Genomic DNA, 27599 nt, shown 5'->3' on the forward strand with positions numbered 1-27599 from the left:
TTTCATTAGCCATAACTGCATAAAGATCCGCAGTCTAGTAATTACTATGATATGAAACAGTATGGAGCATCGTAAAATCTCGATAAAGAAGCAATAAACCATAAAGGTAATTGTGTGTAATAGTTTCCCAGAAGCAATACACGATCATGCCAACAATTGAGCATCGATCAAGCATTTTTTATTAATGGACAATTGTTTTTTTATCGTTACATGAAAAGGGGTAAACGTTCAATTACTGTACAGTTTACGTTGAATGTGTATTTTCGATTTTAGCAATTAAATAGTATTCGTGGTTTGAGCATGAAATTTAGGTGGGATTTATTATTGTTATTTATTTATTTGTTATGCGGAAGAATGGAATCCGCAGTTTTTCAAATTTCGGTTATTTTTTGTGCCGACTGTACGCGCATGGGATGTCAGAACGCGTGCATGAAACTCGCGTTGCGATTCGCTTGAACATTTTCGCAGGGAAAGGAAGTATAATGGAACATGAGTTGTGTACAGCGCGCTCCGTTCTGACACTGGCGTGGATTTCGTCAAAATGATCGATAATGTACACATGTTTATGGCTCGGGATCAATAATTTTATTGCGTCAAATTTTTCACTATCCACCCCAATTTTTATCCAAAATAATTGTTTCGCTTTTCCACATCAAGCTTGTATCATAGCTAACATTGACGTCCATGGGTATGAAGACAATGTGAAATAAATAGTCCATGATATGAAATAAATACTAGGACACTAGGTTAGATAATTATTTAACAGTTATAAATCACAACAATTCGGAGAACTAATTTATTCCCCCAAAAGGGGTTAAATCAATAGTTGCGATGAAATTATTCTGCAATAAATAATAGAAGTCGGACAAATTCGTATTTTTGTAAATTTGATCATTATTTAAAAAAAATCGTATTAACACTAATCTAACTATCTTCGGCTTCATTTGCGTAATTATTCAAAAATTCTAAATATCTTTTGAGGGGTACTTCACCTAGATCCATAGATTTTATTTCACCGAGTTATACCAATTTCGAATTTGAAATTAGGTGTCAGGAAAATTTGAAGGAGTAAAAAAAGACAATTTCTCTTGCCTCATTTCGATCGGTTCTCTGTTACGCTGACACCATCGACACCGATCTTTGCGCTCGATGATATTAGAAGGTCGCAAGTTCAACAGAGATTTATTCCGCACACCGGAAGCTGATTTATTCCAGAAGAAGGCGGCGACGCTCCGCGCGCGGAAAGTGGGCGCTATCGATTTTGAATTGCAAGCGGGAAACCGCGTAATGGCCGGCTGCCTCATGCATTAAAAGCTCGTACACATTAATGCACTCCGAAGAGTATCCTTACATCGGTCCACGGAAAGGAAAACTTTTTCGATAAGCTGCCCGGCTAGCCGAGGATCCCAGATCCGGAGGATTAGAAGTCTTCCGGTGCGCCATATTCTGGGAGAAGCATGAGCAAAAAGTGTTCGTCACGGCGCAATTATTCTGACCTCTACTCCCTGCACAGATACATATGCACATGCATATATGCTGCCAAATATTTAAGGACACTATTTAATTCAGACATTTATGAGCTACATGTCCTGACGAAATTAAATTAGTAAAATATTTATTTCGTATGTTGTAAGTTTGAAAATTAAACTGAAATATATCAGAAGAAAATCCTTGTGTAATATAAAAATTTGGTGTATAATTACAGCGTTAATTTTTGGCCAGATACATACTTAAGCATATACTACAGTAAAGTTTCGACCTAAGCCGTACGAAGCTGCACGGTTTTAGTTAGTTCGCCTACGCCCTCCACTGGAAGTCACACATCGGTGTGAACCACTACTAATCCAATTACAAAACTTCTTTATTTTTCATTATTCTTTTATGGGACTTTCACCAACTTATTCGTGGCATTTTTCTGGTTAAAATGACAGTAAACACGGTATAATTTGAACCGTATTTCATTCAGGCTTTGAAGGGCTAAATACCCTGAAGAACTTTAATTACTAAAATATTTAATTCACATGTTGTGCGTGTGAAAATTAAATGGAAATATATCAGAACAAAATTTTTGTAGGATCGAAAATATGGCACTATATATTATGATTTATATTTATTTATGTTCTTGGCATGATTTTTGGCTAATATGTAGCAGCGAATGAAGGTTGAAGTCAGAATCGAAATTGTTCTTAAATATGGCAGCCATTGTACGACCGTCTCAATGGAGAGAATTGCGAGATTTTCGATATGAATATTTATTAGTTTGTAAGAGATGGCAAAGTTGCTATCGTTAATTGCCATCGAGCACTTCGCAACTGTTACCCGGAAGCGGGCAGTTCGAGGACAATTAGAACTCTTCTAATTGAGATTGTGGGTGCTAAGCTTCCGGTATTACTGTTGGAATTCCCGTTGGATGTGTTAGGGAGTTTATCTCGAAGACGTTGACGTCTTAAAATGATTTTAAGCTGAACTGTTTCGAGACTTTAGTCGATACAATTCGTGACATTTTCTTTCCATTACTATCAGTTGTTTAACCTTTTCCTTAATTCCTATAAAATTGTCGTAAATGGTGGTTTACAAAATATTTAAAAATGTTATTTGTGTAATTCGTTTTGCAGCATATATTGCAGTATAAAGCCATCAGAGCCGAGTGAATGTTTCACAGTAACTGGAAGTAGAGAGTGGGCGAATTTTCATCGGAGGATTTTCAACGTGCGAAGGTTTAACAATTTGCGTGTACTATAATTAGCATTGGTTGCGAGAAGTGCGAGTAAATTCGAAATTATTTCGCCTTTTCACAATTTAAATGGAGATAATACATGATAGTAGAGATCATAAACGCGTAAAAATTTATTTGATGTGGGGAAATTATAAATTATTGTATGTGGGGAATGAAGGAATAAATAATAAGTACCATCTTTGTTTGCTACGAAAGTGAAAACAAGACATTTAAGATAATTGCGATGGAGGTAAAGTGAAATGTAAGGTGCACATATTGCACTAGTGTACGAAGGCACATTTCACAGGTGTACGTAGGTAGACTATGTTAAAATCAACTAATTAGTTTTTAGTACCTCGTTCATTTCAGTGTGTAGTGTAATGCATGTATTCGGAGGTCCGTTGCAGAACTTCGCTTTACAATATATGTACTTGTAATCCACAACTATATAAACAGGAAAATTTTGATATAAACTAAAGATTTAACCCAGAAATTATGTAAAATTAATGTATTAATGTTTCAGACAATACGTCAATTTTATACAGTGTTATACAAACGATAGAAAGATAGAAGTAAAATAAGGGCAGTTATCACTGTTAGCATTCATTCGGATTTATTATCATCACATGTCATTCATGCTTATCATTCACATAATTATCAATTCAATGAATAGTCCACTGCAATATTTTTGTAGGTCCAGTATGTTCAAGAATATTTCGATTTTATCGATTGTCCTTGCACACGTCACTGTATATTAATGTTTTCGCGTCAATGAACCGAGAGCAATATTATAATAATGAATAAATGCTGACATGTAATAGTGACACACGCACACATATGAACTAATATTGTTACATTAGTTAACAGAAAAATAGTGGAATGTTCGACTTCAATGTCAATCATCTCAACATTTCAAATCCAAAATTTGAGAATTATTGCAGCTTACTGCGAAAATCAATATACAAGAAAAAAACGCATGTTACTGATTTCTAACACAAGAAGATAAAATAGCTAACTATTACCTAAACCTAAACACTGTTCGGATAATCGAGGTTCGCCTACATCGTGGATTAAACAGTTAAACGTGATACAAATTATGTCGAGTTAGGTATCGTTTTAATCAGAAAAATGTCACAAACATGTCGACGAAAGACTAATAAAAAAGTAATTAAATGTAAAACAGTTCTGTCAATTTTACACGCTATCCTCTCCTATTGTACATTCAACGCTGTTGATATAAGTGATATTTGGTCCCGGAGTTTCCACATATACAGTGTTTTCTCGATATGTGTCCACAACACGGGTCTAGCCAGTGACATATATCGGTCAGGAGATACTATTCTTTCATACACACGACCTTACACTCCTCGGTGACCGAGGTCTTAGGTGACCCCTCAGGGATATACTAGTGGGGTTAGTGACTTTTATCGGCTAGATATTTGCGACATATATCGAGAGAACGCTGTATCGAGGCACCAGTTAAAAATTTCGATTCTTCGTGAGGATAGTTCGGAACAAATGTTCTTCTTCAAGAGAACGAAGGTTCCGAAGAACTGTTTCTCGCAACAAAGATTCTTCGCAACTATTTTCCCAACAATTTCCCACGAACAAAGTTTCGGCGGAATCGTTTCACTCGGAACGTTTGCAGAACAATTTTGACCAGTTATTTCCAGGACGGGTTCCGAGTCCCGGTTACAAGAAGAATTCTCCCTGAAGCACGGTCAGAGTTCAAAAGCTTGCAGCGGGATCGACCGCTCGTGGAACATCTCTTCCGGGAAAGCCGCGTGCCATCAGCCACGTGTTCCGCGAGATTTTCCCGGCCGCTCGTAAACAGGGAAAGTCGTAAATGCCTGGCCGCGGAAAGCCCCGGAAAAGGGACCCGCCACCTCGGGGCGTGCGAAAATCCGTGCGATCAACGATTTGCGTGCTTATGCAGCTGCAACCCGCATTCACCGGAAGTGGAGACGTGGACGCGCATTCGCGAACGACCGCGGGTAACAACGTTTTTCTCGGTCCTTTTACAATCTTCTTTCCCTCTGCGCTTAGGGATACTACGCCATACGTGCATCGGAAATTGGAACACCCTCTTTCCCGCACTTCTGCTTGCACTTCCGGCTGCGAGATGCTATCCTTCGGTGCGATCCTTGGTTCGGGGAAACATAATAATTAAGAACTGTGTAAATGGAATTTTCTTGTTCGAATCAACAGTTGATTACTTTCTTTTTTAGGAGATTTACCTTCAAGTTTAATTCCAGGTTTGTGCAGATTGTGATTGCATTTTTTTTGTAATTTGTTAACTGCTATGGTAGCTATATTATACGAGTGAAACTATTTCTTATTTTACCGAGTTTAGAATGTAATTTTGTTAGGAAATTAATTTTTATTTGGACTGAGGGGTACGGAAGGTTTCAATGAAACTGTGATTTTTATTATATGAGTTTTGGTTTCGACAATTGAATTATCTCAATTTTGTCGGATTTTCTGAAGCTTGTAATTCGGCACTGAGAATATAATTTTTACTAGGACTGAATTTACTAGGACTGAAGGATACAGAAGGATTAAAGGCGTGTACATAATAATAATAATACCTTATCTTTTGAGTTTCGGTTTGATCAAGTAAATTACTTGGATTTCGTCGGATTTTCTGCAGCTCGTAATTTGGCGATCAGTGTATTATACCCGTACCCTGATTTTAACGTGCAATATAGATGCACGTATCTTGCAATACATTTATGAATTGTGTATGAACAATCAGGTGGAGAAGATGACACTTAAAATCGTTCGCGTCTGAAAGAGCGTTCTCGAAAAAGGTGTTAACGAGTCTCGGCGATAAACAGCAATATTCATGGTCATTTTGAGTATATTACGGAGTTTCGTTGCCCGAAGGACAAAATGGAGTGGGTTGGCGAAACGAATCGACCTGTTGCCTGCTCCGACGAAAAGCCGGGAAATGAAGGGACCAAGATATCTAGACGGGAAGAAAGTGGGTCATGCGTGGGCGTGTTATCGTGAAAAAAAAAGAAGCGAAACAAGCGAAGAAGAACGATCCACAAAAATGCATATGCGCGTGTCCGCTGGTCCTTGAAAAAGTATATGGGACTCGCCTGTTGCGAGCGTTCCGTATGTTGCACGGAGATTGGAAACCTCCGAGGTAGTACGTTAATTGCAAATATCGCAGGACGTTAACGTTTAAAATTGCATGGATCAATTGCAAATGTCAAAAGCCATTTTTTAAATCTAATATTTGCATAAAAACCACAATCGAATATTTTCTCAATGTTTCCTTAATAGTGTGCATTTTCCACTGCAAAATTCGCGACACATAATCAAGTTATCGCAAATAATCGTGGAGAAGAAATATCGAAAACGATTGTTATCCTCGCTGATAGAGTATGCTAGTTAAGCTTGGCAAACAATTTGATACTATAATTAATCGACTGAACTCTCGTTTCAGGATTCGGAATTTTAGGAAATCCCCAAAAATCACGCAATAAAAAATACTCGAACCGTTGAATTTTTCGGTTGGCCGTTTCCAAACACCGTAGCAATATTCCGCTCCATCGTCCGGGGCGAAGGTGTTCAAAACCGACGAACCCTATTCAACGCGATGTAGCCCTATTCACGGCCCGTGAACCCTTGAAAAAGTCAGCTTGATCCGCGCGGGGTGTCGAAAGTAACCCAGTCCGGGGCTGTATAGCGTGACAACCGTGGGCGTTTCAGGCAAAATTGATATCGTACCTTATTCTGCACCGTATACAATGATAGAAAAGGAAAGGGCTGCATTTCTCACCACACAAAATGATAGAAAAAGGACGCAGCTCATTTTGCACCACAGGGAACATTAGAAAAAGGACGTACCTTATTTTCCACCGCGTAGAATAATAGAAAAAGGATGCACCTTAATTTGCAGCACACAGAACGATAGAAAAAGAATGTACCATACAGGAAACATTGCGATCCACTCCGGGCTGAAGCGGAATCACAGAGGAACCTCTGTATTTGTTCACATTTCTTCAGTGAGAAATTAGTTCAATATTCCTAAAAAAAATAAAAAAAAAAATGGGATCAACAAGCCACTTGTAGTCCAGCCACGGGTACTAACATTTTTAACTTAGAATTACCGAGAATGTAATAATCAATCCCCGAGAAATTATTCAATAAATTTATTTTTTTGGGGGGTATACATTATAGAAGGATATTTTTATTATTATTATAAAGTAATGTAAAATGACCATTTTTAGTGTCCCGCGAGGCTAATGTCGACGACAAAATATAAAGGTTCCACTGTACACGAAAATATGACTCGATATTACCTGAGGCCTACAAATTCGGATTTATGGTAAAAAAAAAAAAAAAGAAATGATTGAAACGAGAGGTTGGTATGCTTTCGACGACCATGTACCGACTTTGTCCAGCTCTGGTCAGACCGTGACGGTCTTAGGCGAGAAAGAGAATTGAATGCCCATCGTGGATCGCGCGTATGCGCAAAAGGGTGGCAAGCCTGCCTGTCAGGAGGAACTCGTGGAGAGAGGGGGTGCGTGGTGCGCACTCACACAGGGACCTTGTTCACAAACACCAGCGGGCCACACACGTATAAAGGGTGGCGTCGCGATGCCCCGATCGCCATTCCCGCGTAGCAGCAGAGTGGTTGTGCCCGGCGTCGTCGAGCAGTCACGTGAGATCAAGAGGACCTCGAAAAGAAGACGGACCCTTTGCCGGAGACCTTTCCGAAGACCTCTTCGAAGCTTTTTTGAGCAGCATTTTCGGCACCATTGGGGACCTGTTTCTCGGAGCCTTTCCGGACAACTTCTGTATTTCGATTCCGTGGGGAGCAACGAAACGCGACCCGTCGCATTCCCAGCAACAGGTGAGCCGACTCCGTTCGCGAAAAACGCCGGATCCGCTCACGGAACCGTTCCGCGACCGCCGATTTCCTGCCGGTTTCCGCAAACAATCCGATCGCAATTCGTCCTGAAAACGAGTTTTCGCGGTTGATCGGCGGGCTGTACGCTCGTCGGCACGGATTTCGTCGCGCGGTTCCACGGTCGCAGGAAATTGTAGCCTCCCGAGCGATTTTAGAGGCTTCCCAGTGAGAAGTGATTGTGTTTAGATTTTCGGAGATGTGCGATTTTTTTTTTGGTAGATATCTGTGGGGGACCTTGCTCGACGTTCTCCGGTAATTTTTAGAATTTTTGCACGGTTTCATTCGGCTCTGGAAAATTTTTTCCCGCAAAACCCTCGACGAGCTCGAATTTTTGGTAACGATTTTTGTTAGAAGCACGAGGATACGTGCGATTTTATGGTTTCGCTGCATTGTGTTGAACGTTTAATTATTTTTAGAATTTTCATAGAATTGTACGAGTTTCGTAGAAATACTTTCGAGTGGGTCGAAAATATTTGTTCAGTTTGGGTTTGATGGGCGATTTAACGATTTTTGTTAGAACGATTCTACAAGGAAATTTGCAATTTTGGGACAGATATATTCTCTGCATTGTGTTCGACGTTTTCCGGTAATTTTTAGAATTTTTAGGTTTATTAGTTAATGAAAAATATTTTTTTTTTGTAACACCGTTGAGTTAGAAATATTTGTTCATTTCGGTCTAACGATTTTTGTAATAGCTGGATTCTATGTTCTGTTGTTGCTTAATGTTTTGTCGCGATTAAAATGTTTTATGAAATGCAACGTGGTTTTTTTGATGAAATATTGGAACAATTGAGCAGATGAAAGTAGTGGAATGTAATACCGTGTATTATCACTGCAGATAACAATGTGTATAACATTAATTGAACTATCTTTGAGTAAACTGCGAGATCGTGGACGTCACATATCCGTGACAGTGGTAGCGAACGTGTTAAATTAATAATCTGTTTGCAAACCCGTGGGAAATTTCAAGAAAGCTCGCTTGCAACGCGAGGAACGTGCACTCGTATGAAACATATGGAGTCGAAGAGTTTTATTTTTTGAAACGTCACAGAGTCTGTAGGCTTCTGACTGTCAAAAAAATGAGAACAACGCGATTCTTCAAAAATGTGATCCAATCATTTTCAATTTTTTATTTGATCATCATTGAACTAGCAACCGAAACGAACGTTCCATCTGTTACCAGTCACAAGGATTAGGATAACGCCTGAACGGTGCAGTTCCGATTCTAAATTCTGAGATCTTCCAGTTCCTTATGCATTACTATACTTTCATTAAATATAATCGTTAAATCCGATTATCAAAATTTTCATTCCATTTCTCGTGAGCTATATAAATCTTGTCAGTGTCAATTTCACAATTTTACGTAATATTGCAATGAAAAATTGATTTAATTCTGCTGACTATCCAGTCGAATTTTCCAATTCCAGAAAATTTCCAAAACGAATGTCCGATTTTAGCTGAAAATTTTCTTCGAGATAAAATATTAACAGTGTTAATTTTACAATAATGTTACGATAAAAGATTTAGTTAATTAATCTTGTTGACCAGGCGAAGTCGAACTGTGCAGGTTGATGAAATTAATAAAATAATTTGAGTGTGCGTCAATCAATTTTCACAGCTAGTGAAATATGTCTGTTGAAGAGTATTTTCGTTCCGAGCACATGATAGGAGATTACTTTGTCGATTGTCTGCGGGCAAGTTCGATACGGACGATTCGATTCGAGGAATGCTGGAAGATTTTAATGGAACAACCGTCATTGTTTCGGGCGTTAAGTTTGCGGTTGAATGGTAATATCTTCGTACAGCGTGAAACAATCGGGGAATCTCATTTCTGAATAACCCTGGAAAGCGGAACACGTGCACGGCTGCTGGCGAATGTATTGTTTATTCAACGCCGCGGTTTCTCGAATGTTTGATATTTGACAGCGGCGAATAATTGTTCAATTGTGTCGGCAAGTTCGACCGGTTCCCGACGAAACTTGTGTAGGCGTGGACGCAATACATAATTCTGCTTGTCGCACGTGTAAAGGGTTCTTTAAAATTTTAACTAACCGAACTGTGCCACAAAAATGATCGACACAGTTATTAACTAACGGAGGTGACAAATCTTTGGATTTTCTAATTATTCTTGTCTTTGCTGCAAAATTTGATACCTCTGGAAAATTGGTCACAAGTAAACGATTTAATAATAGCAAGGAAATTATACTGGGTGGAAAAATTTTTGGATTTTGTAATTATTTTTGTCCACTTGTGCTGCAAAATTTTATATTCTCACACGATTAGTAAAAAGTAAACGAATAACTCGATTGAAAACCAGCCAAGGTCGGTGGAAAAATTTTTGGATTTCATTTTCTTGGATTTTGTAAATATTTTTGACCATTCGTACTGACATTTGTTATTCTTGGACGATTTCAATATAAAACCGTTACGAATTCGCAAAATTGGTAATTTCCCGCGAGACTTTCGCTTTCCTCATCGTTTGCCATTTACTTCTTCACGCAACAGGTGATTGCATTCAGATTCTCGCGAAGGAAAAAACCGCCAGCCAGCGTCGCTAATTAATTAGTTTTAATTCCACTTACCGCGAGTGCTCCCATCGACTTTTACTTCTCTAAAATGTTTTCACTGCGCGATTCAACTTTTCTGCTGCTTTTCCGAAATAAATATCAATCTTGATCATCGTTATTAAGCGATTGAAAATTAAAAAGAATTTGAGATACTTACATAGAGCTGAGAAAAATAACGTGACAGTGTTAATTAATTTTTTTGATATATTCACTGCTTTATATTGTTCAATAGCGACAGTAATTTTGCTCGTAAATCAATATAATATACCAGAAACACATAAAGCAGTCTAGTAATTAATTAATAATTTCTCTTGGAACTACGACATGGCGAAGATGATCAAACTCCTCTTTGGCATACACAAAATTATTAAGCTCCTTTTCGACATGAAAGAAATTTATTAATCACCTTTCTTGCACGAAGGAAACTGTTAAGCTCCTTTTTGTCAAACATCGTCGCCAAAAACCTCTTTCATCTTGGAACAATCTCGTTATAATAGAAGAAATTCAGTAATTTCAAAATTTCAACAAGTCAATAACAGAGGCAGCATGAAAGCAAATTTACAAGCCAGGAGATCCAACTCGGACTAACTCAATCGTCATTCAGTCTGATTATGATTCCACCCTTGCACGCTATACTTTTATATTATGAAAGCCCCTGGCCCTTGTAATTTGAAGTTCCCGTAGCTCTGAACAAATTTTGCCCGATTACACGCCGGCTTTCTGTTCAAGGCATTAATCTGGTTAATTAATAGTAGGAGATTCGCTTCTTACGCGGGGAATTAACGAACGGCTTTGAAATCTTCTTGGACGTCCGAAAGCGCCGAGATCCGCAATACCCGTAGGAACTGAATTACAAAGTTGAATTACCCACTTGCTTCGAACCACCCTAATCACTCATTAGGACAATTGCCCTTGGCCTTTGGCGAACGCAGCATCCGGCGTCGTTCGATCGTTGGATCTCCCTGTAAATACTGTTCCAAGTGGAAAAAAGCTGATCCTTTCAAACATTTCGAGTGGCCAACTCATTTTCTATTTTACTAGATGTTAATATTCGATTAGACAAATAGCAACAGTAAATTAAATAATTTGTAAATTTAAAAAATGTTCTGTCTTTTAAGAAACATATTTGGCTGAATGGGATCTAAATTTTAACACTTTACTTACCGCAAGCCTATCTAATAGGATTCAATTTTGTTACACAAAAAACAGCTTACTAATCTTCTTTCGTATAATAATCCTAAAAGCACCGATTATACTATGTTCCTAGAGTTAGCGCATTGACTTGTTTAGTAGATTTAGTGTGATTTTATTCCGATATAAGACGACGCTATTTTATTTCGAAATAAGAAAATCTCTCTTTGTCTTCTTCATCCGAAATAGGACGGCAGCAGGTCCCGAGCCGTCGCCTTATATCGAATGAAAACTAGTGAAATATGGGTGTGGGTCAGAAAGGACTCTGGTATAGGCCTAAAACTCGTAGGAGTCCCAGGGTTAAATAAATTTGTTTTGAAATAAATTTCTTTCTTTTTTCAATAAATTTCTTTTCTTTTGATTTTGTCTAATTTTTTAGGCTTTTGAGGTCTCAGCTATGGATTGTAGATTTTTGTGACGCGTTAAAATTTATACGGGATGTGAGTGTATTCCAGTGTAGTATTCGAGTTTCTACGAGCGTCATCGAGAATTGACAGCGGAATCTCTGTTGCGTCGAAAAAGCTGTCAGCAATGATTTGCATTGCGAGCCACTTTTTCTTCCCGCATTCCTCCGCTCTCGGCGCAGAAGGAAATAATCGAGCAACTCGACGGTGAAACGCGAAACTTTTGTCGGCTCGTTCAGCTTGTCAGGACTCGTGGAATATTAGTTGAAAGTTCGGTCTACGTTAGCGGAAAATATGCGACCGTGGACGATGTTTCTCCGGCGCAATTCAAATTTCCCGCCGCTCGCGGGAACGTTCCTGCGATCGTTATGACGCAACATGAACAGCATCCTCTGGTTACTGTTTACTGTCACTGTAATTTCCAAGATAGAGGAGTAGGCGACTAGTTGGCCAACAAATGGAGCATGAGGGTTCTAACATTTCATGGAATTCCTCTGTTACACCGCTCTTTATTGTTATAAATCAAATCTTAAATAAATCACATCAATATGAAGAAAATTTTAGTGTTATTTTAAAAGAAGTTGCGAAAATGGATTTTGAAATTTTATTTGTGATTATTGCAATTTTTATTATTTTTTGTCTTTTGTACTGTGACTGTTGGACTTCCCAGTAGTACGAGTCAATCATTAAAGACAGTACAATTTATCTGTGTACGTATATTAGCTTCATTATAAATAATACATTTTTTAACTCAAACTAATTGAAAATATGTAAATTGCATATTATACTGGAGAGCGAGCGTAAAATCAGTGTAGATTACAGTAGCACGAGTCAATGATTGACGCAAGTGAAATCGGTCAATATTGGATCAGCCATGGAGCAGAATATTATTTTAATCATTTATTTGAGATAAAATACAATATTTCCAGATAGTGTATCATATTCTAGGCGAGAAGTAAAAGTACGAATCATTACAGTTTTATTATAAAATATTGTCACAAATGTTATTATAAAATGTTAGGCAACGACATTGATAATTTTCTACAGCAACAAATCGTGTTCTTTTTTTCTACGTTACAGGATACGTTTTTATTGAATACAATTTTGAAGATCTCTATTTAAACAATGTGAAAAGGAAAGGATTGTCCAAGATATTTTAAAGAATGAAACTTGTTTGGAATTGATCTAGTCCAACTTTCTTGTTTTATTTTGACATTCGTAAGTCTCGATTTACAAGAAAACTAATACAAACAACAATTAAGACGCCGAATTCGACCAACAACCTATTCAAACAACTCGCAGGAATCCAAACACGAGATTCTCCGGGCAAGTTAATGTGTTTGACTACCGTACCGTGCGAAATCCTTAAATCAGACTTAGGCGATAGAACAGGTTGTTATCCTGGGCTAGAAATACCACACTGTGTTTATTTATTAGTACTGTGTGTGAAACGTCACCATCAATTTATGTTACAATCAATAGTCTTTTATTTTTATCTTTACATGAATTAATTTTTTATAATTTATATCTTTATTTTTCTTTTATTTATTTTTATCACAAGACGTTGTCCTGCCAGAAAAATGAGCCATTGCCTCCTCATTAAAATCTCATATTGATTTACAAAATCTTATATTATTACCAACCTTAAGTTAAATATTAAAGATTGTTCCGTATTTATTATTTTCGTGTGTACAAAATAAAGGAACGAAATTATTGTAAGAATTTTTGCAACAGAAGTTAACGAACCAAAGTACATTATTAGATCCCAACAGTAGATCATTGTAGACTGCAAAATGAATTTAAGAATGTCAATAAAGAAGAACAAAATTGTGTATTTAGCTCCGGTATCTTGAAAATGATGCAGAAAATTTTTATTCTGTATGAAGATTTCATTAGTCTTCTTTCTAAAATGACACATACATTTTCTAATAAAATTGACATTTACTTACAATAACTACGATTATAAATTTCAACAAAAATTATTTTTTTACAGTTACAAATTTCTTACAATTTTCTACATCAGTAAAATCATAGAAATTGAATTCTATCCCGCAAGAGCGCTAAAACACAACACTACGAGCAACGGTAAGCAACGTGCTGAACGCTCGTTGATGTCAGCGATCCACGAAGCGCCATCCTAATTACTTATGTCCGGACGCGATGGAGAGCCGCTCGCCTAAACGCCGGCGATAAATTTCGCGAGGATCCATAACCGGGGTGTCACCGTGCAATTCGAGTCACGTGTAGCGCAAATTGGGGTTGCGAAATTGCCGGGGAAGAGGCGACAAGGAGCGCGTAATGGCCGGAGAGAGCGGCGCGTGAGCCCGGCCCGTCTCGCATCGTGGCCGAAAAGACCGATGACGCGGGGGTGGCGTCGGGACAAAGTGGGAAACACAGGGAAGAATGGGGAGGAAAGAAAGGGAGAAAAAAAAACGAGAGGAGAACAGCGTGGATCAGGCGAGGTTATTACGGCGCTGTTATTACCGCACTTGTTGCGGTCATAAGCCCGGAATCGCATAACATAACACGGCCCATTACCGCGCGCCCGCCGCGTTATTTCGCGCGAATGAAATCTGAACCCCGGCTAATCAGGCAGCTGCAGCTGCGATCTAAATAATCCGCGGCCTGGATCGCAATGTGCGCCAGAGATTCGTACGTTTTTCCCTCCGATGCTGCCCGCTGTTTGCTTTTGTACTCTTACCATACAGAAACCTTGTTTGCTGGCAATCTAGCGCGAAATGATATTCCTTTGTTCCTTATTACGTGCCCGCGGGTTTTATGCGTTTATGAGAAAAACGAATTGGCGCAATTTAAAATATTGAGGAGATTAAAAGAACTTGAGAATGTCCACAAGTTGTTCTAAACTTAAGATGATGAAGAATGAAAATTGTCGGTAGATACGGGGGCTATATTTCCCATTTTAATAATTTCAATGAGTTGGTAAGAATAGTATTTTTGAATTTCTATATAATCAATAACAATTTCCCATGTGCTTCAGTGTATTCGAAGCTTGGATTTTTGCAAAATAGACATCACATTTTTTGTTCGCGATTGGTCCGAATAAAATTGTAACGGTGCGCAGTACCTGCGAGGCTCACCGTAAATGAGAAGATCGCTTTTAAAGGCGGCGATAGGCGACGGATCGATGATTTTAGATATCGGCATTAAATTTTACGCCGATAATAAGATCGAGACGTCGCGTCGGCGAACGACAATACTTGGACCGTGATGACTCATAAAAATGGCAATGTCCCCGGTGCTGCATCGTCGGTTGCCCGTGCATGGAACGTCAAACGACGAATTTCACGCACCGTAGGACATTTCCAATAATCGGGACGTTTTATATCCTCTGGGCATCCTGCGCGAGCGCGATGCCGATCTCGTTCGACGTCTGCTTCTATTTATTTCGCAAAACGATTCGCGAGTGTTCGATTGCGCTTTCGGAATTGTTCCGAAACATTGACGAACAAATGCGAAATCAGAATCAATTTTTCGGATCACTACGTTCGACCAGCGAAGAACGATCTATGAGAACCTGTAGCACACCCAGCATTAACTGGAATTTGTTCAAAACTTGTTTGTACTTTCGAGTGAATATAAAATGTCTTCCAACACATTTATTTATCAAAATAATTTCTGGAAAGAATAGTTCGTATTCGGTTAAACTTCACCTGGGCAACCCAGAAAATTTTAACCTTTTATTATGTAATCCTGTACATCTCGACGAGAGAATCCAAAAAATCGAAGTTTTGAGGGGAGGAATTCACTGGTTCAAAAGTTACGCGTGTTTAGAGTTGAGTTGTTGGTTGCTTTGGAACCGGTTTCGGAACTGACACTTTAAATTCGCGAATGAAATACAGCTAACAACAAGTATGTGCGTTCCAGCGTACAGTTTAATTAATTGTGACTCGCAGCGTTAGGATTTGTCGCGAAAATTACTGAAAGTTATCAAAAAATCAGCAAGAGGAAAAGCCAATCTAGCGAAGGAGCAAGTTGCGACGAAAGTTACGAGAACTTCGTAAGTAGCACCAACGTCTCAGGGCTACGGTGGCCTAACGAGGTTTAATTTCACACCCGAGGAGGGGGAGGGGTGGGGGTAGGTCTCCATTCTCCCCGGGGAGGAATATCGCGAAGTGACGTTAATCTCATTTCCGGGCCACGGAGTGCGGCTACCTGTTCACTGACACACTGCCTACCGATAAGATCGATGGTAACAACGGTAACGTCATACCAGCCCTTTCGGTAGGGTCGTGACCGATCGTAGTTTATCAAACCAGCCCTTCTACTATTGTTTCGCTTGTCGTCTTAGGAAAGCCGAAAACTTTTTTTTTCTGTTCATCATTTCGCACTTCCTTCTGCTTCCTAATAAATTTTTATCTCGTCTTTCAACACGTCGTCTTTAACGTTCAACTCGTATCGATATTCATTCGGACTTATTTTACAGACAATATTTATTGGAACTGTTTGAACCCCTTGGAACAATTATCACGCTTACCAAGACATTAAAAAAATTTTTGAAAAATCTTTACTTATAATTTGACAATGTTTGTGCCTCTATTGAAACATTTTAAAAATCGTTGAAAAATAATTCAGAGCGGCCGTACAAAAAATTTAAAAAAAGATGTATATTAACAGAAGTGTAAATATTAATTGCTGCTGTTTGAACTACCGTGTCAGATCACTGTGCTCGACAGAGATACCATGAGCGTCCACTCACTACCGAAAACACGAGGTCTCCACGTTGCCTAGAAAAATAGCTTCGATCTCATTAGCCGGAGAAAGAAGACAAGCAGGAGCCTGTTAACAAGGGTGGTCGGGGAAAGTAAGAGACAGCTGAAAATTTAATTAGCGAATAGCCGATAGCCCAGCCCCGAGCAAGCCGCGTGCTGAGAGGTGCGTTAATCCCATTTCCGGCCACGCAGTGAATCATACACAAGTGGCGGCGATACTCGAGAAACTCGACATCCTGCCGGTGGCTGGACTCGTCCTTTCAATCCTTTTTGTCCTTTCTCTACTTTTTCTGCTCGGCGCACTTCCTGCGAACCTCGCTAAGTCCCTGCGACGCGTCTAATTTAACACGTTCTTTTGTCTATCTGGACGATGAGAGCAGTTCAACATTTTATTTTGTAATTGGACCGTTCACTGTGCAAATTGATTAACTAGCTTCCTAGCTCACCGACATTTTTCTGTCACTTCATGCTTTTGGCAATTTCTATCATTTTTATCATTCAAAAATCTCGCTTGTTCCTCGGGGTAAAAATTTTAAGAAGGTGTTGCAAAATTGATTTCTTCGAACTGTGAATTTATGAATGAAATTTGTTCATTTAAAGTGCAAAATTATTTCCGAGGAACGTATGAGGATTAATATATTTTTTTTTAAATCATTGACACTTTTGCCATATTTAGTTAGCACACGCACAATATTTCTCATTTTTAATAATTTTTTTTTCTTGTCCAAACAAACTGGCCAGGTAATTTTGAATGTGTACCGAAACGATAATAATGCTTTCATTTTTCAAGTTGACGTGCTTCACTGGAGTACACTAAAAACGAACGGAAAAGAGTACTCGAAGATAAGGAAAATATGCTACGACTGATAACGTACTCGCAGGTTGAGTGACCGTTCCTCTTCGCCTAAACAGCGTTATACTTTTTATCGTCCTGTGTCCTTCCGAGCGATCGATAGTTCATTCATCGTACGAAAGTTGTGAGAATTCCTATCCGATAATTGTCCCTGGCCGGACCCGTTTTTTGGACAATTATCGAGTAGGCGCTGTATTGGGAACAAAGTATATGAACGAAAAGAGATATTGATATTCAATTGATGGAACGATAATTTCCATAGAACAATTGATCGAACAAGCTGTCGCTATAATTCTGAATCAATTAATTCCGGTTACACAAGACCTGGAATTGCGAATAGTATGAAGCCGAAGCTCGATCCTCTATTTCGCGAATCCACGTGGAGATGCCGGCGAGGACACGAGGTCAATCATGAAATTCACACTGTCGCGCGTTGCGTCATTTAATTATTAACAACGGCCCGGACAGAGAGGCGACGTATTGATTATTCGATTTTTTCCTTGCTACGCGAACTTCTCATTCGGAAACCAATAATTCGAGCCGGAATCGATGCGCGACAGAGACATTTACACGGTCGAACAAAACGGAAACGCGAGCCACCATAGAACCGTAGGCGGCACACGCGTAAAAAAAACCCCCTCGGTTTTATGGTGTGACACCGTCGATCGAATAAACTTGATTTCTTGCTCGAATAAAAGCTGCAATTTTATTTTCCTTCGCCGCGAAACGCGACTCTTTACATTACTCTCTGACTCGAAAGGATTTTTTAAAGTGCCACGCACCATTCCCTTGCAGAATTAAATTGTCCATCAAGGACTTGGTTATCCTGGAACAAGAATACAAATTTTTAGTCTTCTCTGGGGACTTGGATAATTACATTTTTTGTTCAGAATTTGTCTTCCGAGGATTAATTTAATTGGACGATTTTCTGATTTATGAAAATATTATCATATTATTTATTTTCTGGTTTTAAATCAATTTATTCAAGAATGATCTCAGCCCAGACATTCATTTTCTGTGACATTATAGAATGTAATGCAAAATAGGACAAAATAGGTGAACAATTAAAATATTTAAAGAACTTGAAGATACTATAGTTTTCAACTCGACAAATCTATCAAAAAAAAAAAGGACATAAATGCCTACGTAACTGCTGCGTCTTTCAATCGATGCAAGACGATTTTTATTATGCCAAAGACCTGCAGTCTAGTAACAATTGAATAATTTGTTCAATGAAACATAGATCACTGTTTGATCAACTTTGTTATTCGAGTCTCCAGTAAAATTTGGCTTATTTTATTTTTTATTTTTATCGTCCAAAAAAATTATAATAACCCTCAAAAATGTCTTCGAAATATTTTATTGAATTTTCCATTTCTTATTAAAATTGGTTTGCTTTAGCTAGAACATTTCGAGAAAAGATTGCAACGTATCCCACGAACATAAGCGAGCATAGAAAACGTACAGAAATGAAGTGGAATGTTTTTGTCGACGCATTCCGTTTAAATTCATTTCCGGTATTGTCAGAAACGTTAATATTTTGCAACAACGAACCAAAAGTACCTGGCGAATTTATTTCCGAACGGGAATTGCGAGCTCGTGGAACGGGATGGCATATTTTCGTCTGCGGGCGAATGTTTTCGAGCTGTAATCGAATTAACCTTGTTACTAGCTTTGATATTTTGTAATTCTTCGGTATCGATCCGCTGTTCTGCCCCTCGTTGCCGTTTGTTTGCATACGTCTGCATACACCGGTAATAATCCTCTTCGTTACGGGGGATATCGTGGATGTCTTTGTCAGAAGTGCGGCCATTTGCCGGCGAATGCTCGCGGAAATTGTTCGTAGGATCAAAAAGAATATTGCAGTGTTGGAAACACGCGTAACACTTTGCACAGTGAAAATGGCTTTAATTAATATTGTGGTTGATCACCGAATTATCCTTTAAAATGCTTTACAATATTTTAATTACGCGATTGCATTTAATTGAACAAAGTTGCCCGGAGGAGAAACAAATTTTCACAAAACCTTTTGGATCTGCGTTTTTTCGAACCAGTATTTTATTCTTTTCTCTGTGGATCCGCAGCTTCCAATTTTCTTTTTCTACGAATCTTTTTCCCGTTTTTTGCTTGTAAATCTACTGTTTTTTAAAAGTGGTTTCCTGCAAATCCGCAGTATGTTTTTCATCCGTGTCCTGTAAATTTGCAGTTTTTTCCCCGTGTGTCCTGCACACATCACTATTTTAACTTTCACCCTGCGGATGAAATTTAAACAATTTTCGAATGTTCAGTCTTCCTAATTTTCTTCCCCTCGACTCCTAATTTTCTTTGTTAATAATTTTTTGAGGGGGCAACGAATATGACCAAAACCAAAATTCAGTAATTGCGACAAAGAATGACTGAACACCACGCGTGATGCACAAAAGAATGAACTATGGTTCTATTTAGCAGACCGAAAGCTGTTTCGAAACAGTCCTCACGACGCCCCACAAGCTCCCGAAACCTCTAGCCGCGAATGATTGATTAACTATAGCACGGATTATGTAAACGCGTGATCAAACGTGAAACGAGGAATTAGTTCACCGTTCAGAGTAGAATATTCCGAGTTCACCTCGGAATGTGTGCATCTCGGTTTAAAGAATTTCCGATATCCTTGAGGGCGCGTGTCCTTCGATCGATCCTTCGCTGATCCTAAAATTCCATCAGTCTTGCCGTTTTAATACCGTACGAAAATACCGGCCGCTTCAGTCTCGGATTCCCCGCGAAGGATGTTGCAATTTTCCGTGAAAAACATCCACGGAAGAAAGTTGTTTAATCCCAACGGGTCTCGTAAAGTACTGGAAGAGAGTGCTTCCCTTAATCTTGTCTTAAGCTCGCGGACGACGCCATCATGCAAATGCCTTCTCTCTCAGCTTATAATACATGCTAACGGGATCATGGCGATTTTCTCTTAAAAAAAAAAATAATAACGACCTGGCTGCTGTAAATAAACTTTTCAATTTTACCCCGGCTCCTGGACTCGCTGAATTATTTGGCGGACAATTCGTTAAAAGCAATCGTGCATATTGTATCGAAACGAGAATAAATTTCGTTCTCTAAAATTGTCAGCGTGAAATATTTAGTAAATAATATTTTCGATTATATACACACACTTCTTGTATTTTGATCAATTGCCATGAATGCTTGACACTGGATTTACGGAGCAGTAAAAGTGATTATTTTACATTATTTTAAAAAAGTAATAAAAACGAGTCTATTCACATTTTTAGGTTTCTAGTGTTAAAGGTCCAATCAATAACAGTTAACGGACATTATTAAATTGCTTCGTAAACAATATTAACCCTCGGACTCCTGCGGGGTCATTTCTGACCCACGCCGATACCTCATTATACAGTTTTCTTTCGATATAAGGCGACGGCTCGGGACCGGCGTTCGTCGTATTTCGGATGAAGAGGAAAAAGGGGGGATAGGGATTTTCTCGTTAACGTACAAATTTTATTTTATTTTTTAAAATGTTTGTGCGCCACAAATGCACGCAGAACGGCGCTATTAATTATTAACAGCGGTCAATCGATAGTCATTTTGTTAACGGTGTCCACGCGTAAGGAACGGATGATTCATTGTGCCGATGATTTATTGAAATTCGCGGTGATTGATGCGCCGAAAACACATAAAGCAAGCTCGATTGATTCCGTCGATCATTCTAGCGTCTTTTTTCTCGCGCTCTTTTCAATATTCCGACATCGGCGACATCTTTCGGTTCACTGACTCCGAATCGACAGCGAAAGCTCTGTGAAAAGCTCTGTGAAACGTTCCACGGCAACCTCGGCGGTGTTCGGATAACGGGAACTTGTGGTTTCATGAATTTCATGAATTTTCTTTTCATAACTTCTTCGTCCTCCTGGTCTTGCTTCCTCGTTGCTCGAGGTTCTTTAGGAAGCACGTACGAAACGGAAAATGGCGGGAGAGCGAGGACAGAACCGGTCGCAAATTAGAATTTACACGGATTAACGGGAACGATGTTGCCCCGCGGATTGATATTGGCTTCGAAATAAAAATACGAGGCTGCTCGCTGAATTAATAAATAAATTAACGACGCCAAGGACGACGACGCGACGCTCGGCGTGCCGGGCACCTGTTGCGACGCGACGCTCGATTCCCTTCGAACCGTTTCTCCTCTTTTTTCTTTTTTGCAAGCGTTGCTTTTTGCGAATTTCACGGACTTCCTCTGAAAGAACCTCACCATCGTCACCGCACCACTCAGGAGTCGTTTTCACCATCGTTCTATCCTTTGTTTCATTTTTCGCTTGCTCTTTGCGCGAGGGAGCGTGCAAAAGGAACACTTTCGAAGGACAAACGTAAACGAAGGACAAAGGACTTGAATGCAAAAATTCTTTTAAAAATGTATAGAGGCTGTCAATGATTTTTATTTGTTCGGACCGAAACAACGCATTGTCCTTGATTATTTGCAATTTTTTCTTTTTTGGTAATTGTCAAGATGTAATTTCTGTTAATAATTATAACCTCAAATATTACAATAGGAAATTACTAGAAAAGCTGTGAAGGCATGTCTCACGGTGTTGTTGTTGTTCTTGATTATTTGCACTCGAAGCCATTTTAACACTAGATTTACGGGACCCGTCAAAATGACGGATTCTAATATTTTTAATTTACAAATATTGAGATTGTAAAGATGCATCCATGAGGAATTATTTAACAAATTGATTTGCTTGGGTATATATTATTAAAAAGTTAGCCACAAATTTTGACAGATACAATCATGTTATTTTTGTAAAGTAATGTAAAATAGTCATTTCTAGTGCTCCGTAAACCTTGTGTTAACTCTAAAACGAAACATTTCTTCCGATCTAGAATATTTCCCTTCCGTATATATTTGTTCATGCTATACATACGAAAATGGTGCAATTTACTCGTACCGTACTGAAACGTTTAGTAATTTATTAAATACGAACAAATTTAATAATGTAAAAAATATTTTGAATAATGATACAGGAAGTTTTAGTGGCGCCTTACAGTCGCCATTCGAGTGCTAAGGGTTAATCATTATAACCTCAAATATTACGATAGGAAATTACTAGAAAAGCTGCGAAGGCATGTCTCACGGTGTTTCGGGATTTAACCGGGCGATCGCCACTTCCGAAAATTAAACGAAACGAGAAAGTGTGTTCCGAGTTTTCCCGTACTGGCCGCCTCTCTCCGGCGGAATTACCACTTTAAATCCGGGATGATTTAATCTGGCAGACGTCTGCCGAGAAATGAAACGCCCCAGAAATTGTTGCCACTGGAAATTTCGCTCGTTTTTATAATGGGCCCTGGCATTTGGTCGAGGTTCCTCAAAGGATGCAGAAAAGTTTCGGACAAACTGAATTTACAGCGCCCACGTGGATATTTTTCATTCTATCGCACATGTTTCCTAAAACAATAACCATTAGCAACCTGCTCGAGCCTTTCGTTGAAAATCACGAGTGACAAGGAAGCATTAACCATAGATATTTGCCAAATCAACATTCCAACGTGCATCCACAGTAAAGTCTCGCTCTAAGCCGAGCGGAGCTGCACGATCTTAGTTCGCCTATCCCCTCCACTAGACTGGGTCCCGCGGACCGCACACTGTTTCTTCCATAGGATGCCTGTCGAATGGTGGGAACAGTATTGCCAGATCGATACTTGTTCCCCCACTCTAATTTCCCCCTTCCTACCGCGCCATTCACATCAAGTGAAATTCTTCAAACGTGAAGCTAATCACGAGGCAGAGTAACTTTTTCCTCTCAATTCGTGCTCCCTCCCCTCATCTGGCGACACTGTGTGGGAGACGCTGGTTGGGGACACTGAGAACAGAGGATAGAAGGTGGGTAGACTCTGTCCTACACGGTATATGTCACAGCACGGACCCGAGGATTAGGCTTCGATCAAGACTTTATTGTACGTCATTTTTACAGCGGCAATTGTCTTTTCAAATTAATACTGAACCACTCGTATTTAACACCTCGGTTAAACAACCAGTTTTTTAATTTGACATTTACTGAAGCTACAGCATTCATGGAAATGATGGATTTCCTTCTTCTCTATTTCAATGAAATATTTCCACTGGTGATTTCATTTTAGAAGGCTCATCTTCGCTCGTTTAATTGAAGTTGGAAAGTTTAAATAAACTCAGCGTTGTAACGGTGTTAAACTGACCCCAAGCGAATTTCAATAGGTCATGCCCACGCAACACCTGATTCCGAGCAGACAGTATCGTAACCGGTAACCGAACAGAGAACGAACAAGTATCGTGGTTCCCATGAAATATTCAACGGCTAGCGACCACGGTTTTCAATGATACCTCCACAGATCAGCGTTTAATCGCATACCAACGCTGCTCTTTGTACACTCGAGCCTGTATCACGAATGTACATCGAATAGTTATGGCGATGCGCATTCATTCGGGAGCCGTGTAATTCCTAATTACGGTCGACTCCCGCGAATTAATTAATATTTAAACGTCTGCACACTAAATTGCGGCCTACATTAACCTTGCAACGGGGATTCCGGCTCGCCGAGATTTCCTACTGAATTGAATTCGCGTGATTAACCTCCGTTCAAGTCATTATAAAAAGGCCATCGTTCGATAACAAGCTAGGTAAAATTTCGAAACAACAGCTTCGAATTGTCGCTCTGTTCTGGGCCTATGCCCGAGTCATTTCTGACCCACACCGATATTTCACTATACAGTGTTCGTTCGATATAAGGCGATGGCTGGGGACCGGCTGTCGTCCTATTTCGGACGAAGAAGAAGAGGGGTTAGCGATTTTGTATGCGAAATCGCATAAGAAATATTTTTGACGTCGTCACAATTAGAGGAAATATTTAATAACCTTTTTTATCGCAGCCTTTCTCGTATCAATGAATTCATCTACGAATGCAGTACTTTTTATGACTCGTTAGGAAGTACGTTTGTTAAAAATGCACTAAACTTTCTCTGGAATTGAACGGAGAGGAGGAGTTTACGAGACAATGGATTCTCCATAGTTTAGGATTACACGAGAGCAGGAACTTTTACATTAAATCCTCGGCGCTCGCGATACAGAATTTTTTACCATTCAATTTCTCCCGACTTTGACAGTTCTCGAAGTCGATGGAGAGCTGGCAGAGACGCAGAGGCACCGGACAAAGTTCCGTCACTTTAGCTACAGAAGGGAAAGCAATTTTCCAGCGGACGTCACTGTCTGTTCATTATTTCGTCCCGAACTTCGGAACTGCATTCGCAGCTGGGAAACAGATCGCCGCCATTTTGATAACGTCCCTCAGGAGTTTCCGTCGCCTCAACTGTCAGTCCGATAATAGTAAACATTGCAATGCGGGGAAACTTTTGCAAAAATACTGAGAAATAAAGAAAGATGTCTGACATACATGAAATATATGACATATATGAAATTGCAGAACTAAATAATCTTTGCTGCGTCATTTGCAGTCACTTCACTGCACCGAACTTGTTAAATGATTATCAGTGACATTAATCATTTGTGACAATATCGAATTTATTATTATTTATTACTTTTTTCACTATTAGATCAATTTAAAGATGTTAAGAATCACTATGAAGGAGAAAAAAAAATGGTTTATTCGGATTCTATATCGTGCAAATTGACACAGCAAAGTTTTGATGAGGATTTCAGCACTTCGGTGATTGTGTTTGGAGTGGCGTTAAGGGAAAGGATTTTTCTGTTTAGATCGCGCGTGAGTGTTCAAGATGAAGTCGAGAACTGGCCTGTTGACGTCGAGCGTCGCTTTCGTGTGGGTAGTCAGCGTCGTCAGCAAACCAGCCGCAGCGATGGACGAGACGCCAGCATCCTCGTTCAACTTGCAACACGACAATTCACTGGACTCCCTCGGCTACGACGATTCTCTGCCGGCGAAGAGAGCGTACACCTACGTCTCCGAGTACAAGAGGCTACCGGTGTATAACTTCGGCATCGGGAAACGTTGGAGTGATAACACCGACGATAAGGTGAGCTACAGCCATTCGAAATCGATTTTTTTTCCAACTCCACCCTGAAACGTCAATGTTACGCCAGCGTTTCAGTTTCCTTTCACGTAATTGATGATTGCAGTAACAACGCGATCCTCTTATCAGGTCGTAAAAGATCGATTCATTTTTATTCACTAATGAAGTACAGAATTACGTTCAGCTCATTATATATTTCACTCCAGTTTGTTGACAGATAACACATTTTAAGATACGATTATGCATTTACAACAAGAATGTTTAGATATTGTTGCATTGTTCCCAACTCGGTAGAATCCTCTAAAATCTAGTAAATATAACTGAATAGGTGATCAGGATTCTATTATCCAAACATTCCACTGACCAGTTCGGATAACGGAGGTTCCACTCAATCGTCTATTAAACAGACAAATACAATCCAAATTGTATCGTGTCCGGTATCGTTTCAACCAGAAAAATGTGACAAATACTTTGATAAAAGTTCCACCAAAATTGATTAAAAACAAATAAGTGCCGTCACTGAATCGGTACAGCGAATTCTCGATATATGTCAGCAACACGGGTCTTGATGTCGTTTATCGTCCAGGAGTCTTTGATCCGCATCGAACGTAGAAAGGACGATGATCTTTGGTATCATTTTCAATACAAAAATGCCACGAATATGTTGGTGAAAGTCCCATAAAAAAATAATGAATGTTATTGGGTTAATAGTGGTCTCCTGGTCTCACATTGATATACCCGACCCGTATTATGTTGCACTTCAAGGCCCCTGCCGGGGTATACCCCGCGGTGGTGGGGATACTTCCGCGACATTTATCGGCCATGCCTCGACGACATATACAGAGAATTCACTGTATCGGCGCGCCGCTGGTGATAAAAAATCAATTGCTCTTAAAAGCGTCCAGACCCTCGAATAATGAACTGGTTGCCGTATCAGCCCGATAACAACGATTCCAAAAAAAAAAAAACTGTTTCCACCTATCGGTCACTGTCCATGACTGTCAACTGTCTTCAAACTTGCAGAGAGGTCGCCAGTACTCGTTCGGCCTTGGGAAACGCACGAGACAGTACAGCTTTGGTTTGGGGAAGCGCAACGAGAACCGGGACTACCCTCTGAGGATGAACTTGGACTACATACCGGTCGAGTCAGCTTTCCACTCGCAGGAGAACCTGGACGACGTGTTCGAGGGCAAACGGGCCATTCAGCCTTACAGTTTCGGCTTAGGGAAAAGGGCGGCCCGAGCGCCCGGTGAGGCCTCCGGCAAGGGAGCCAGGCCCGGGGACTTCTACAGCCAGAGATACCACTTCGGACTGGGCAAAAGGGTGTCCGAGGACGACGAGGACTCGATGGAATAGGACCTCGTCGAACTGGCTTCGTCGGGGAACAGGATCATTTGAGCGGGGACCCGGCGAAGTAGCCCGCGCACACACGACGTAGCTCTGTTTCGATGTCGCAAAACTTTTGTTCTCACACGAAATATAACGATCACGCAACAATAAAGACACGTTTTGAAGTTCGAAACGCCTCCTCCCGATCTGTTCTGTCCCTTCTCGCCCGAGAAGACTCGATCCGACGATCGATCGATCGAGCACGGTCAAGTTCCCTCGAGCGGGTCAAATGTCATCCCCTCGTTCTTGCGGATTTTCGTTTCTCGTTGCGACGCTGCACCCCCGGAAGTGTTCTGTTTGCCCACTTAGAACAGCAGACAGATAAGACAATTGTTCTTGTGTACCGTGTAATTTTGGCAGAATCGATGAATGTGCAACCCCTGGCCAGAATTAGGACCATTTTTTCCAAGTTTTTCGTGTTTGCAGAAAAATTCTTAAGCCCGGACGAAATTCTTAAGATACTATCTATTCACTGTTAATGTATTTCACAGACATATATACCCGATTAGATGGCCGATTTTTGTGCAAAATAAAAATTGCATTAATTGCCAAATGCAAGAGTATTAACCTTTGTATTAAACCATATAAACGTTCATTTCTTTAATAATTTCGATTGGGAGAAAATAATATATCGGTGCTCTCAAATTCTTTAGAAATTTATTTTTATTGTGATATTTTTGAGTAAATGGAACTTTATTAAGATTAAAAAAAAAACAGAAGGTTAGTAGTAGGTACCAGGATTGTTAATTAAATTATTTTGAGTTTGTGGGAATTTTTGGGGTTGATGTGTTTTAGAGTGAATCTACTGATTTTTTATACA

General features: G+C 39.7%; 1 protein-coding gene across 1 annotated transcript; it reads left to right on the forward strand.

The window, feature by feature from the left end:
• The first annotated feature begins 7370 nt into the window (after window positions 1-7370).
• Apime-asta (allatostatin A) lies at window positions 7371-26912 on the forward strand. The gene is made up of 3 exons (XM_076788921.1): window positions 7371-7583; window positions 25116-25393; window positions 26414-26912. The coding sequence occupies exons 2-3, from the start codon at window positions 25136-25138 to the stop codon at window positions 26744-26746; spliced, it is 591 nt and encodes a 196-aa protein (XP_076645036.1). The 5' UTR covers window positions 7371-7583; window positions 25116-25135; the 3' UTR covers window positions 26747-26912.
• The last annotated feature ends 687 nt before the right edge of the window (window positions 26913-27599 follow it).

This window comes from Halictus rubicundus, chromosome 5 (assembly GCF_050948215.1).
Source record: "Halictus rubicundus isolate RS-2024b chromosome 5, iyHalRubi1_principal, whole genome shotgun sequence".
Lineage (NCBI taxonomy): Eukaryota > Metazoa > Arthropoda > Insecta > Hymenoptera > Halictidae > Halictus > Halictus rubicundus.

What these genes read in the sequence shown, in the direction of transcription:
- Apime-asta (XM_076788921.1), top strand. Translation starts at nt 25,136, where the DNA reads ATGAAGTCGAGAACTGGCCTGTTGACGTCGAGCGTCGCTTTCGTGTGG. An exon ending in GTGATAACACCGACGATAAG is followed by an intron (nt 25,394 to 26,413) that starts GTGAGCTACAGC and finishes TCAAACTTGCAG; the next exon opens with AGAGGTCGCCAGTACTCGTT.